The sequence below is a fragment of the Mus caroli genome, chromosome 1 (genome assembly GCF_900094665.2).
Source record: "Mus caroli chromosome 1, CAROLI_EIJ_v1.1, whole genome shotgun sequence".
Taxonomy (NCBI): Eukaryota; Metazoa; Chordata; class Mammalia; order Rodentia; family Muridae; genus Mus; species Mus caroli.
The window spans coordinates 54365553-54381267 of NC_034570.1; the positions used below are offsets into that span (position 1 = coordinate 54365553).

The 15715-nt window shown below is 38.0% G+C and overlaps 1 protein-coding gene and 1 long non-coding RNA gene across 2 annotated transcripts in view; one reads left to right on the top strand and one right to left on the bottom strand.

The window, feature by feature from the left end:
• The window catches only part of Nbeal1 (neurobeachin like 1), a 162706-nt gene that overhangs the window by 61464 nt on the left and 85527 nt on the right, over window positions 1–15715 (top strand). The window contains exons 17-19 of the mRNA XM_021162943.2: window positions 10413–10498; window positions 12682–12771; window positions 15269–15437. Of these exons, the coding sequence (XP_021018602.1) occupies window positions 10413–10498; window positions 12682–12771; window positions 15269–15437 (345 nt within the window). The remainder of the gene's footprint in view (window positions 1–10412; window positions 10499–12681; window positions 12772–15268; window positions 15438–15715) is intronic.
• Window positions 6565–7919, bottom strand: LOC110294609. The gene is made up of 2 exons (XR_002377955.2): window positions 7818–7919; window positions 6565–7542 (listed from the first exon to the last, which is right to left on the bottom strand). It is a non-coding gene; the product is annotated as an uncharacterized LOC110294609 (long non-coding RNA).

Consider the following 15715-nt stretch of genomic DNA (forward strand, 5'->3'; position numbering starts at 1 on the left):
GGACATAGTACTACTGGAGGATCCCGCAATACCTCTCCTGGGCATATATCCAGAAGATGTCCCAACCGGTAAGAAGGACACATGCTCCACTATGTTTATAGCAGTCTTATTTATAATAGGCAGAAGCTGGAAAGAACCCAGATGCCCCTCAACAGAGGAATGGATACAAAAAATGTGGTACATTTACACAATGGAGTACTACTAGGCTATTAAAAAGAATGAATTTATGAAATTCCTAGGCAAATGGTCCAGCCCACTTTTCAATGAACTCAGATGAGATAACAGAGCTTGCTTGTCCAGGTTTGTGAATGGAAGTGAAAGTTCACCTGCCACTCCTTCACATTTACTGTGGGTGTCTATCACTAGTCTTATTGAAGCATACACTCTTTTCTATTCTCTTTAAAAAAATTTCCATTTTTTATTATATATGCATTGGTGATTTACCTGCATGTATGTCTGTGTAATGGTATTGGATCCCCTGGAACTGGAGTTACTGGCAGTTGTGAGCTGTCATGTGGGTGCTGGGAATTGAACTTCTGACCGCTGAAAGAGCAACCAGTGCTCTCCAGTCCCTTGTCATCTTCTCTTAAAACATAAGTTCCATATAGATAATGGCCTGGGCTGTCTTGTCACCACTGTAGTCCCACAGTGGTTAGCACATAGCATTTGCCTGCAGAATTAGTCCATAAAGGAAATCTATTGAACTTCTAATTTCTTTTAGTTCAAATCACACTGAAATGAACCTCACCTGGATTAGATCCTGTTAGTTGCATCTGAATCAGCATTCTGGTGTCCAGGGTATCTTTCTGAGTTGTGTTTTTTCACAGCTAAACTATACACATCTGCAGTTTGCAAGACTGTGAGCTGGATAACCGAAAATGAAAGGCACTGCCATCTGTATGGTGATTAAAGCAACCTGGATGGATAAACTTGCCCAGGAGGGGAGGATTGAGATGATGATCAAGGTTTGATCCTCATGAACTCCCTGTTTAAAGAAGAAAACGATATTCCTCCTTAATGCTCCCCACTGCCATATATGCAAACCTGTACAATGAAACTGTCACAAATTCCTTCAAGTCAAAGATGAGCCTGACTATTCTGGACATCATTGACCAGCTTCTCAGTGACCTCTCTACACAAAGCTATGACAGATAAAATGACTCCAACATTTATTTGAGTGTATCATGTAAAACCAGTATTGCTAATGAAATAAAACTCACGGGGAAAGGCTAAAGTCAACTACAAAGGAATCTCCTTTTAATGATTTCTTTTGGGGGCTATATGGTCATGATATCTATGTGGGCACGAAACTAAAATCATCACTATATGCTTTTAAGAAGTGAACCTAGAGATCCAGAAATTAGAGACCATTCCAAGGCAATAGAAAAACACTGTTGATATTTTTGGAACCTTGAAGCATTATATTTTTTAACCAGGACTTATAATTTCTGAAGAGACCATTTGAGGAGAGTTTGAAAGAAGCCTTGGCTAATCATAAATGAAATAGAAAGCATTAAGATTCATAAAAGTTGAGTCTGAAGGTAGTGTAAAACATGCTGCTTGCTTAGTTTAGCTGTCATTACCTAGGCTCTATGTGAGGTTCCCAGCAAGTCCCAAGGGGAAGCAAACAAAATATAATTGTGGTATGTTGGTTCTCAGACTGGTGTCCAGTGAGAGTAACCTTCTCATAGCTACAGCTGTGTATAAGCCTCTTCCCATTTCCCAAGCTACACTTATTCAAAGGCCTCTCACAACTGGGTAGCACAGAAGTGATGTTATGATAGAAAACTGTGGCTTCTTTCTCACATACTCTTGCCTTGATTGTTCATTCAGGGGCAAAATAACTGTTAAGCCAAAAGGCCACCCTGCAGAGAATCACATGGCAAGGGACCAAGGGCTTTCAACATGTGACTGTGCTGAGAAACTGATGTGCCCACCTCAAGTTGAGTTTTCACAGGAAGTCCCAACCCATGGCCTCCCTATTAGGGCCAGAAACCTCTAGCTAAGCCATACTGGGATGGTGATTTCCCCAAACCTATAGTAATAATAAGTAGCTGCTATTTGAAACTGATAAATTATACAGTGTGCCGATATAAAGCAATAATGAATGCAGTTTTACTCATACATGACATTGTATTAGACTTATTACAGTCAACTGTACAATTCTGAATTATTCTAGCAGAAAGTCTACTAGCTTTCACTATTTACACTACATACATACAGCAATTAATCAACATTGCTTGAAGGTACTAAAGAAGGTGCACTATTCTTTCTTCACATGTCCCACAGTCTAAATTCTGGGCGTTTTCAAATAATCTTTTTAAAATTCTGTGCATATGTTATCTATTTTTCTGCAGAGAGCCGCTGCACGTGGAGTTCATTTGTCAATTTTTTGATCCACTTCTTTTTGTCCATTAGCCAATAGTACACATATCAGGTTCTGTTAGTGGGCAAAACCTACCATATTTCTTCACTCAAGAAACAAAATCTAAAAAGTAAAATCCAGGGATATACTGTAAGTCTACATAAAAGTCCAGATTCGATCACACCAATATTGCTCAAGACATGAAGCTCTTTATTGTGAAGGCAATGTGAAAAACTATGACATACCCAGGAGAAAATGATATGGCTCCTTAAGTAGGAAAGGGGACTTGGCACAAAGACAAATACTACCGAACTCTAGAGTTAACGCCACACAAATAAGACTTGGGGAAGAACTAAAACATAGATAGATAGATAGATAGATCCCTACAAGAGAACTTAAGCTTCTGACACACAGCTAAAGCTTTGGAGTACATTCATTCATTGTTCAGAAAGGAATTTGAGAACCTCCAAAAGTGCTAATTTCTATGTGTCAATGTAGGGATATAAAAACACTGTTAGACTGTCTTTGTCCTCAACAACATTATTAAAAATGTCAGTGAAATTACAAACAATTGGGGAAATCAGAAAGCAGACTGTGACACATTGAAAATAGTGTAGCTAATATGTCCTGGTAACAAGACAACCTGAAGAAAGATGGGACTCCCTATAGAAGCAGAACTTTACAAGCTGGATACAAAGCCGTTGAATTATTCAACCTGAACTGATAAATAAAACCTAAAGCAGGTCATTGTTTTGGACTCAGCCCTTCTTTGTTCTAGGCATCAAAAGATGAAACCAAACCAGAATAAATTTTCTAATCATGTGTGCACCCAGTGTGTGTGTGTGTGTGTGTGTGTGTGTGTGTGTGTGTAAAGTAAAGAACACTGGATCCCCAGAGCTAGAGTTATTGCTGGTTGTGATGGGGGTCCCAGGAATAAAACTCTGGTCCTCTTTAAGAGCAGTATGTGCACTTAACACCAAGACTATGCCCTAGCCCTTCATTTTATAATTGCCCGAAAAGGCCAGGAGAGAGCATCAGATCTCCTGGAATTGGAATTAAGGCTGCTTATTAGTTGCCTGACCTGGGTGCTGGGAACCAAACTCCAGTCTTTGCAGGAGGAGCAAGAACTCTTAATGTCATTTATCACAGACACACCCCTGAGCCCCAAAGGATAGACACAAGAAACAAAAAAGAAGATGAGTCTGAGACTCATGTAGGGAAATTGAAACTATAAAGCCACTAATAGGATTAATTTTGGGTGACTGTACAAAAAAATGTCAGGCAAGAGAACCATGCCTGTGACAGGTGATTGGAATCAAAACCCTCCACCATCTTGGCATTGCTTTGGAGGAAGCTGGGGATTCTAATTAGCTTTAAATTTCAAATATGCATTCTAAGAAATTAATGTTAGCCACTGAAGTGTAAACGAATTTATACTATAAATGTAATGCATAGGTTGTCAAGAAAGAAATAGCATGACACCACAATTCAGGAGAAGAGAAAGAAAAAGACGATGTTAGAAAAAAGTAACATGGTAGAAATAAAGTCAACTGTGTCAGTAACAATAGCACATAACAGGACTCAGCTGTCAATTAAGGCTACCTCAGACTGACCTAAATATGTGGTCATATGCTACCACGTGGGAAGCACATCTGAACTACACAGGAAAAAAATCCGAAAAATAGAGGGATAAAGAACAATTCTTTTGACAAATACTAGCTAAAAGAAAGGGAACAGAAGAACTGTAATTTCAAATAAAGTGAACATGAAAGAGAAGTCATTATCAGTGGTAAAAGGAAGCCATCTCACCAAGGAGACATTAAACTTGCTCATCCCTAACAGTGTAGCTTAAAAATAAAGTAAACTGAAAAAAATCCACAACCTTAGTGGGGACTTTTAATATACATTCACAGAAAGGTATTAAACAGATGAGCCCTTCATAAGAATAAGGGCTATGTTAAGATTTATAAAATTTACTATTTGGATGTAGTTACAGCTATGCTTTCACTTTGCATCCAACAATCAGAAAGTATATGTACTGTTTGGTACATGTGAAACAAATATTATATCCATTAGGGTACACAGCAGACCTCAACAAATAGAAATTATATCTTCCTGCCAGAGTCAAATCTTTGTGCATCAAGGGAAAAAAAACTAATTTCATCAGAATACTCACACAACAAATAAAAGACAAAGTTACATCTAAAATGAATCAGCATTGTGGACTGATGTACTGTTCTTGCTAAGAAGGAAGACCAGCTTTTTGGGAGCATCCACATTACTGCTTAACCTCTCTTGAGAAAAATTATAGTCAAGAACTCACTGTATTTGGATAAGAAGTCCCAAGTAAGAACAGATGTCTCACACATGAAACCAAGAGAGAATTTGTACATAGAATATATAAAGAATTACTATAAATCAATAAAAATGGCTGAATCATAGACAATGCAAAAATACCCAAACACCTATCAAGGAGATATTAAAATGGCTAATGGAAGGAAAATAAGTATTCCATACTGTTAGTCACATGGAGAAGACAAGTTAAAATAAGAGTCCACTGTACCTCCACTGGATGGATAAAATAAAACATTGAGAACAGTAAGTGCTAGTGAGGATATGCAGCCAGACAGCTCTTTGTACTGCTGGTGGGATCATACATTATTACATCAATTTGGGGGTAAAATGTTAAGCAGTGTTTTCTAACTTGGAGCATATATTATTTTCAAGTAATTCTGTGCATGTGATTATGGCCACAAAAGGATGTCTCAATAGTGTTCATTCTAGCTCCATTCATATTATCCCAAACCTGAAAACAATGTCAATGCACAGCAATACAAAAGCAGACAGATCGTACAATATTCATAGCGTGGAATCCTATATGGAAACGAAAACAAGGCAATGCACTTGAAACAGTCCACATACACAAGTCTATTGGTAGGAAGTTTAAGAATTGACAGGACAAATCTTTGATAATAGGGCTGCAGAACAGCGGCTGCCCCTAGGTGAGGATGTGGGTATGGTTGCTAACAGTGAAGGGGAAAAATCAGGAATGCTAAGGGTATTTCTCTACTGGCTTCTACTATGTACAAGGTTGAATTGTGCATTCAGCAATTTGTTCATTGTTTTATTTCTGAATATTTAAGGAAGGTATTTAAAGTTGTGTCTTTTTAAATTTTACTTAAAGGAGAAATGTACATTGTATGAAAGTTATGCAGACTTGAAATGCAAGTACTTTAAAGTTTTGAAGTAAAATCAATCTGAGCCCAAATGTTTCATATTAAAAGTATGTAGTGCAGACTTAAAAATAAACTTAAACTTAAAAATTAAATATTGAAAAAGTTTTGAGTGACACATGTTTCCCAAAACAACTCTCTGTGCTTTTCTAAGAAACTGACCTTCTGGAGAGGGGACATCTGAATGCTTTGGGAATGTTCTTTTGTACATCTTGTATGGTTTACTGTGTGTAGAGTTCAGACTCATTAATGCACGTCACTGGAAAGTCACTGCTGCCCTAATTCCATGCTGTTTTACAAAGAAAGGGCCCTTTCAGATCCACTGCTTTGATAACTAATCAACTTATGCTCTTACTGCTATTTCTCTTCTGGACAGCTCATCAAAAAGCAATGGTTGGTGTGCTTTGTGGTGACGCATGCCAGTAGGAATTGCTGATAAAACAATGACTGTAGATAATCCATCCTTCTATACCTATTGTTAAAAATGACGTTTCCATTAGCTGTAAGCATCTCATACTTTGATATGGACTAGGACACTGGGCCATTGAGTTGGTCTTTAGATCATTTATACTCAACCTGAACCAGAGAAAAAAGGAAAGAGGGAAGACTATATAACCATAGAAATGATGAAAGAAATAAGATACTCATCTCGTTTTAAAATTAAATCGGGACTTAAAAGACTCTGCCGATACCTTTGTATTTCTTTCATGAATTTCAGAGGCACAGAATACTATGAAGGCTCTAACTCTGTCTTCTTCATGATAAGTGATTCACGTTTCTGAAATAACCAAATAATTAAAAAATGAAAGCAATTGCCCAGCATTTTAGTTAGGTGGGAATACATGGAGACAACTGTGTCCATATAGAAGATGGGGCTGTCCACCAAGCCCTAGGGAGCAGGATAGAATGGGAACATGTGCTAATTCAGAGATTGTCATCGTAATCAAAGAAGAGAACCACAACATAGCCATTTTTAACTGCTCTATTTATTAATACATGTATCACAAATGTTCACAATATCAATGCATTCTTGTTGGCATGCTAGACAGAGGCATTATTTTTAAGATCTTTTAAAAATATGTTGACTTTCGTTTCCCTTCCACACTCACTTTTAAATTGATCTGATGAGGTCCTCAAAGTCTATAATGTCAATGCAAGAAAAAGAAATACAGGAAAACGAAAGCGAAATAATAGTAAGTAGTTGGGGCAAATCAGGGACGTAACAACACAACCTGTAACAGGATTACACAGGCTTCATTTGAGAGGATCCTACACTAAGCGCTCTCTCCACACCCATCTCTTGGAACAATGAACAAGGAGGCCAGCTAATGCTTAATAGCACTTTCTGCCATGCCTGCCAGACGCTGTTTCCTCCTTATGAATCCCTCCCACTGTGTCTCCTCTCCCGTGCTTGACAGCCTGAAGAAGGTAGGAAAGAATCCCAGGAAAGGGAAAAACCAAACCAAATCTGATTAAGCCAAAAGAAAAGATAATTACCATCTGCATATCTACGGAAAGGTGCGTGGCATTCTTGGACCACAGTGAGGGGCTGACTGAAGCCTCCCCTACTACATGCAGGGCCACAGGGGCCAGTGAAGATGTGATAACCAGTCACCTACAGGTCGGACCAAGTACGTGTGAGGGAGCTGGCACTCACAGGGCCTTAGGGCGGGCTTCACTATGACTAGCTGCAGGGGGCCTGGCTACACTGTGGGGCACAACAGGGCTTCACAAGATGGACACTACGTATGACGTGGGCTGAAAGGCAGAGCTTTGACTGGGTAGGAGTGTCAGTTGCACGTAGGGGGAGGGGTTGCAGGGAGCTGGGGGTGGGAGCAGGGCAGGGATAGTATGTACTGTGCTCTAACGTTCTTTGGAAGTCTTTCAGAGATTGCGGCAGTTCCTTTTTAAAAACAGGCCTCTTATTCCAAAGTTCTTGAAAGACTAAGAGAAAAGAGAAAGAGAAGCCATGTGAGGGATTCACCATTGCTAACAGCCTGCCCCAAAAGGTGTAAGGTGAAGAGCAAGTGTTCCCACTTTTCCCAATGGCATCCACTCCACCTCTTCCCCAACATACGGATATGAGGTTTCTACAAGTGGACAACGCCACCAGGCAGTTCAGTGGCTCAGTGGCTCGGCACTCTTCCTGCCCACTTCAAGGGGAGTCTGGGCAATAAAGGGGAAAATTCCCAGATCCAACCCTCACCACTCCCACTCACCTTCTCTTTACACCATCTCATACTGATTGGCAGTGATGAACCGGGACAGACAGCAAGCCAGCAGCATGCCAATCAACTGTGATCAAGAAGAACAAGTATAAAAGAAGAATCTCATGTCACAAAGCTATCCCCTGCTTTCAACTCTAGAAATACTTGAAATTAAGCTTTGCTACATAACAACTGCATCTATCTACCAACACAAAGAGTTATCCTGATACACATGAATATCCAGACATGACTTTTAATAAATAGAGACTTTCTTATTTGGAAAGGGCAAAGGTCAGGACTGAAGAACAAATCAGATTTGAATTATGGGATCAAAGTTTGAGCTAGTCTAAGTACTGGTATGGGACCAAGAGGAAGTTCTGAAATTGGCTACAAGGGTCAGAGGTAGCTCACTCTGGACATTTCAGAACAGCTTCTGATATCAACATGTATTAAAATATGACCATGCTATGAGATTAATGCAAGAAATAATTAAATGACCTGAAATTGGTATGATATTAACTGAAAGGCTAATACACATTGAATTATTTGGAAGGCTAGATATATTTGGCAGGTTTTTCAACACAGTATGATACTCTGGTTATACTTGGCTGACAGAATAGTGGTTCTTTCCTTGAGACAAGAATAGAGACATTATTCTTGTCTGGGTCCATTTGCCAGTAAGATAACAAAGTCATCATTTATAAGAGGTGGGTGGGGAAATGAGAATAGGAAGGGAGAGTTTTAAATTCTGTCTCTCAATCATGTAGCTCTCACAGGCCTAAATAGGCCCACATACATTGAGAGACCACTTCCATAGAGTATCTTGGTTCCTAACCTTCTTTGTGCCTTGGATTAGCCTGTGGCACAGGTGAACCTGATGAGAAATGATTCTGACAGTGTCAAGACACCTTCAGTCACATCTTTCTTCATTGGTTAATAACCGATAGCTTTATAAACCCAGAGGATCAGCTTCTTTGGAGAGGTGCTCAATGATAAACTTGAGTCCAGAGACCATCTTCTTTTGGTTAATGGTGCCTTTAAGAAACAGGCTATGGGGTACTAGAGAGATGGCTCAGAGGCTTAAAGCACTGACTTCTTTTCCAGAGGTCCTGAGTTCAATTCCCAGCAACCACATGGTGGCTCACAACCATCTGTAATGGGGATCTGATGCCCTCTTCTGGTGTGTCTGAAGACAGCAACAGTGTACTTAACATGAAATAAGTAAATCCATCTTTAAAAAATTTTGCTTCAATATGATGAGCTGTTGTATTTAGAGTTTTAGTTTAATGGATTTAATGATTAACTTCTGAGAATAAACATTAAAAGTGTGAATAAGTGAATGGTTCAACATACATGTCATATAGTCAAAAGAGAGAAAACAGTCACAGTCCTTTTGATGACACAGAAGTGTATCAGCTTTAGCACAGCTTCAGTAAGATGGAGTATCCAGCTGTGCTGTAGGCATGGCTCAGTGAAAGCAGAAGAACCTGAGTGTGGATCCCAGCACCCCTGGGAAAGCTGGCTGTGGATGCCTTCCACCATCAGCCCAGGGTTAATGTGTAGAGACAGGTGGACTCCAGGCCAGCCAGCCCACCTAAATGAGAAGCTTCAGACTGACTAAAAGATCTATCTAATAAAAATAAGGTGGGGCCAATTGTGGCAAGCACTGGGATTTGCTGAATAGGAAGAGGCTAAGGAACAGAGAGATACAAGAAGTCACCCAATAGCTTCTTTGGCCTCTCGACATGTACATAAGCACATGTACTTTTATACATATGCACATATCCTTCTCTCTCTCTCTCTCTCTCTCTCTCTCTCTCTCTCTCTCTCTGTCACACACACACACTTAAATAATTATAATTTAAATAATCTTCCATTATGTGTCAGATGGAACTTTGAGCTTACATTTCAGTTGTAAATAAAATGAGCACTGTTGCCTACTTACATGCTATCCCATTTCTTTGCTGTCATCCAAATTGAAAAACCAGGTTGGTTTTTTTTTTTTTTAAGGTAGAGTCTTATTATAGAACCCTGCCTGCTTCTGCCTTCTGAGTCTTAGCATTAAAGGTTATACCAACTGGACTGGAAAGGTGACTCAGTTAAGAGCACCTCTGTTCTTCTAGAGGACTCAGGTTCCCAGCATCCACATGGCAGCTCACTACTGTCCATAATCTCTAATCCAGTTTCATGTTACTTGAAACCTTCACATAATAATACATGCAGGCAAAACACCAACGCACATAAAATAAAAATAGATAAATGTGTGTGCGTTGTGTACGACTATGCTCAGTATCACATTTTTAATGCTTTTCTTCTTATTATTCTTTTGAATTTGTTTACATTAGATAAAGCAATTTAATTTTAGTATTTTATAATATTTTCATACAGTGTCCTTTCTACAGCAGAGATTAATCATCTCCCCAAATGTTCTAGGTTTTAGAAAAATTAGAGGTGACCTAAAACTAAAGTACATATATACAGTGTGTTTTAGCTCTGTTATTTGAGTAACTTGAAGCATTTTGATTTTAAATTTTGTTCTAGAAACATAGAATCCAAGAGGACATGCATATTTAGTGATGGTTGTGTATGTGTGTAACTAATTTTCAGGTCCAAATTGCTTAAGCCCTTGGAAGTGTCAAGACTGTGATATGGCCGACTTGCCAAGTAACACCCTCCTTCACTACACAGGAAAGGTAAATGCATGGGTCGTCCATAATTGTAACTTCCATGAGCTCAAATTGATGGTTTTATTTCCTTTGTCATTTCAGTGCGTAATTGCGATAGGGGGTGGGAGTGGTGGTGAATCTTGAGTTTAAAAAAAAAAATTAGGGATTGTAAAAGAAGTTGAGAAGAGCAAAAATTAAGACCTACCTTCTCAACTCGAGTTCAGGTTATGTGTCATTCTAGTGTGTATTGGGATAGTTTCTGAAATTGGTTCTGAGTTGGTTTTAGTGAATGAAACCTTTTAAACCTATTTCTCTAGTTACCTCAAGAGAGGTGAAACAGCAATACTCAAACTTTAGTTTGCTTTTTAAAAAATGTGATGTTGAGGGGAAGGGAGATGTTTTTTAAAGGATAGAATCACTTTCCAGTATACTGCCATGCCTAACTCTTTTTCCTTCAAAAACTCAGTTAATGAAAGTAACAGACTAATAGTAAAGATGGAAGGAGAAAGACATAAGGTACAGGTGGGAAGAAGAAAACAGCCAAGTGCCACAAGCAGCATTGTTTGCCTTTATCATATTTAATGTTACATTGGCACATAAAGTACTTTTATTGTATGAGACAATATAGAATATATTTTCCTAGTTTAGCAAGCTGGTATACAATCATACTATTTATTTGTTACATCTGACTTGACAAACTTACCTATTTTTATGTTCTTCCAACTTTATAATTTGATAAATTTCAAACCTTAGAAGTTAAAAAAAGTAATGTAATTACCCTGTCTAATTCTTTCCCAAATTAGCTAATTGTTAATATTTTGTTGTATTTTATGACGTTTTTCAAGTAATTTGTACAAGTAGATTGGCATAACTGTAAATCTTTATCCCTGAATATTTTTACATAGTTTCTTACATAAGTGAATATATCATCTATTCAGTTTTCCCTAAAAAATACTTACTTAGCAAAAGTTAGTTTTGATCCAGTCAAGATCTATGTATTTTCCCAAACATAAGTTTGTTTATCTAACCATAAACTTCTTTCTTGGCAACTACTGGTATTTACTCACCTATTCAGTCTCCAGTGTGTAGCACAGATTCTAGGAAGTGAGTGCATCTCCTCCACGTAGTATACCAAGTGACACACTCTGTGCTGGTTTTTAATATTATGGTCCTTACCTTTTTACAAAGTGAATTTGAATTGGTGATACTAAGATTGTATTCTTTGAGACGAAAATTTAAAAATATGTACTTTTAAAAATTAGTTATTGCCTCACTGTTTTCCGTCAAGAAATGTCATTTATATGTAAGTAAGTCGGTTTTTTGAAGGTTTGTTTCTCCAGAGTGGTGTACTAATGCTACAAGTCTGAAGTTCAGTAAGTCATGGGGTTCTTGTGTTCTTCACAGCCTTTTAAGAGATTGATGATAAGCTTTAACAATCATGCTGTGATAAAAATGCTCCTTGCTTTAATCCGTTTCACCAGTTTTTTGAGCACTCTTTAGAAACAACTCAAGTATTAACGAATGCTAATTTGTTAAGTGGTACTTTGGAAGAGTTTGCAGCTTTTCAGTTGTTTTCATCTCCATCCTTATTTGTAGCAGGTGCTTAGCCATCTGTTTCTTTAAAAGTCAGTGTTTTCTTTGTGCCGAGAACTGAGTGCGGTGACCTGCTTTTGATAAGCAAGTGCTTTAGATTTAGTCCCTGATTATTTTTAAAGAGCTATTATTTAAAGAACTTGATGTGTAGCCATGAGGACCTGGGCTTGGATCCCCAAGCAGCTATATAAAGGACATTACTGATTTGCCTATAATCCCTGTGCTGGAGGGTCAGAGACAGGTGCATAGGTTGCTGGCCACACAGTCTAGCTAATGGTGAGCTCTAGAGTCACTGAGAGATCCTGTCTCAAAAAAGAAGGTAAAGAATGACTGATGACATCTAAGAGCTGACGTCTGCCTCAGGCCTCTCAGGTATAGACCTGCTTACATGCTCCCACACAGAAACACAAACACAACACAGAGATAGGTAGGTAGACAGGTATATAGATAGATAGATAGATGGATAGATAGAAAGAACAGTGAAAAGCAATTGCTAGGCATGTTATTGATTTTATTATTCACTTTTTAAATTATGGTAGAATAGTCTCTGTGTAATTAAAGCTATGTTTTGTTCTAATTGCACTAAGGTGCTTGTTGTATTTTTCTTTTTTTCTTAGGCTTGCAAAAATTCAATTTGCCTTGACTTGTCTGCTAACTGTTTGCATGGAAGATTAACAGGAAACAAAGTAGTGAATTGGGACATTAAGGTAAATTAATAATATACAGTGGGCATTGTATAATTTAAATTTACTTTAAGTTTACTTAAGCATAGTATATGGCTAGAATTTTTGAATAATAGGAACTGGACACAGGATATTCTAAAGTCTGAGAGGAGGATGGGAAGGAGAGATGTGTGTGTGTGTGTGTGTGCGCGCGCATGTGTGCATGCACACTGTTAGAAATCTATTGACCTTCACCTGTTGCTTTGATTGATCAGAAACCTTGCCTTTTAGGCTAAGTAAGCTGGCTACTCAGGATCTCCCTGTCTCTGTCTTCCAGTGCTGGAGTTTTCAGGCAGTCCTGCCCAGAGTTTTCCATGGGTAGTTGGGATTTGAACTCAGACCTTCAGGTTCCCATGCTGGCACATAGTTTATCCACTGAACCATCTACCTGCCCAGCATCACCAAATTGATATTAATAATAGGTTTCTGTTAAAATTTTATGCATTGTTGGACATGGTAGTGAGGTCTTTAATCCCAGCACTTAGGAGGCAGAGAAAGAGACAGTTCTCTTTGATTTGTGTTCAGCCTGGTCTTTTTAGTAGTTCCAGGCCAACCAAGACTGTAGTGAGACCCTGACTCCAAAATAAAATTTAAAAAATCTTCAGATAGATAGATCGATAAAATGTTATGCAGATTTATATTCTGAAGGATGAATAAGCATAATAGTTGAGTGACTGACTGAAACTCTTTTTTTTTTTTTTTTTTTTGGTTTTTCGAGACAGGGTTTCTCTGTGTAGCCCTGGCTGTCCTGGAACTCACTTTGTAGACCAGGCTGACTCAGAAATCCACCTGCCTCTGCCTCCCAAGTGCTGGGATTAAAGGCGTGCACCACCACCGCCCAGCTTGACTGAAATTCTTACCTTTGTAAACTATGTTATCAATCAAGCCAATTCAAAAAATATGCTATGGTTTATATTCATATATAAGTTGCACAGTTTATTTTTGTAATATTGGCTTTACAAGACTAATTTTGTGTGTTATATATAGAAATTTACTTATGTTGTCCAGATCTGAAAATTAGTCTTTAGTATTTTGTATTATAGCTATATAAATTAACTAATGAAGCATTTTACCTAATGTGGGAGACAAGACAGGAACAGAATTATTAGGAGAAAGACAATTTTATATTTATGTTTAAGTAAAATTAAAGCCCCCCTCACAAAAATAAAAAAGGCAACTGAGAAGAAAAATATTTGCTATTCAAAAGTTCAGTTACTACCACAGAAAGAGCTCTTTAAAATCAGTAATCGTTTTTTTCCCCAGCACACACCTTTATCTTTTTATGTAATGTGTAAAGTGAATTTTAGATCATTTAAAAGTATACAAAACAAAGTGGCAGGTGTGTATTATGAATAGCCCTTGAAATGTCAGGTACAGTTACAACATAAAGAACATTGTATTGGGAAGTTGGACTAAATTAGTGTTTTATAGCTGCAGTTGTGACAGGTAACTGTATGAGATGAGACATATGTTAATCTCATCTCCTCCCTTACCTTTCTGCTTCTTTCTTCCCTTCCTCTCCTTTTCTATTCCCTTTCTCTCTTAATCCCTTCCAGGCTGGCCTTGAATTTGGAATGTTCCCATCTCAGCCTTTTTTATACTAGGATTACAAGGCTACAATAACACATCAGAGTAGGTCTGAATGTTTTAGTGATTAATAATAAGAGTAACTTTATATAACATTCTTTTTTGTCAGATATTAAGCACTTTTTACATTTTAGCTTACTTCATCCATTCCATCTCTTGTTAACTAAAATTAGAGGAGTCAGTCATAATTCTGGTTTCTCACTTGTGGTTTTTGTTTGTTGTTGTTGTTGGTTTTTAAACGTATGTGAGTACACTATAGCTGTACAGATGGTTGTGAGCCTTCGTGTGGTTGTTGAGAATTGATTTTTTAGGACTTCTGCTTGCTCCGGTCAGCCCCCTCTCGCTCTGGTTGCCCTGCTGGCTCCGGTCAATTCTGCTTGCCTAGTCCCTGCTTGTTCCAGCCCAAAGATTTATTTATTATTATAATTAAGTACACTGTAGCTGTCTTCAGATCCACCAGAAGAGGGCGTCAGATCTCACTACGGATGGTTCTGAGCCACCATGTGGTTGCTGGGATTTGAACTTAGGACCTTAAGTAGAGCAGTTGGTGCTCTTACCCCTGAGCCATCTCATCAGCCCTCACCTGTGTTTTTAATGCATAATTGTACAGTTGTGTGATAGTTGCTTGTTCTTGACATTTTTAGAATTACATTATATGTTGCATATATTTCAGCTTCCTAATAATCAAGCACAGACAATGACCCAAAATGGTCTCTTTTGAATATAAGTTATATTTATTTTTAAGACTGTCTGTGTAAGGATACATTCAGCTTAGGCTATCACATACATTACTTAAGGTTTATTAACAAATTGCATCTTCATATGCACTGTAGATACTGAAGTATACCATTGCTCTTATTTTGTAATATTAAAAATTGTTAATTTTTGTTTTCAGGACATCATCAATTGCATAGGTGGGTTAAATGTACTGTTTCCTTTACTGGAACAAATAAGCCACTTTAGTGAAGGACAGACTTCTGAAACAATGAGTGAAAACACAGTTCCTGAATTAGTAACACCTAGTGAACAAGAATGTATGGGATTGGCCTCCACAAGAGCATCAGGTAAGAAATTACATTAGCCCCACCCAGATTAGTCATTTAGAAAGTTGAGAATTAGTTAGAAAATAAAATGCCATACCACTTAATTATTTATAGCTGTTGTAACTTCCCTACTGAACTGACTTAGTAAGTTTATAATACTTCGATCAAAACACTGAAGATAGTAATTTTACATTTGACTATCTTTAGTTTATACTCTTAGTGGGAAAATACTCCACCATATTGTTAAATCATGGTACCAAAGCCGGGCATGGTGGCGCGCGCCTTTAATCCCAGCACTC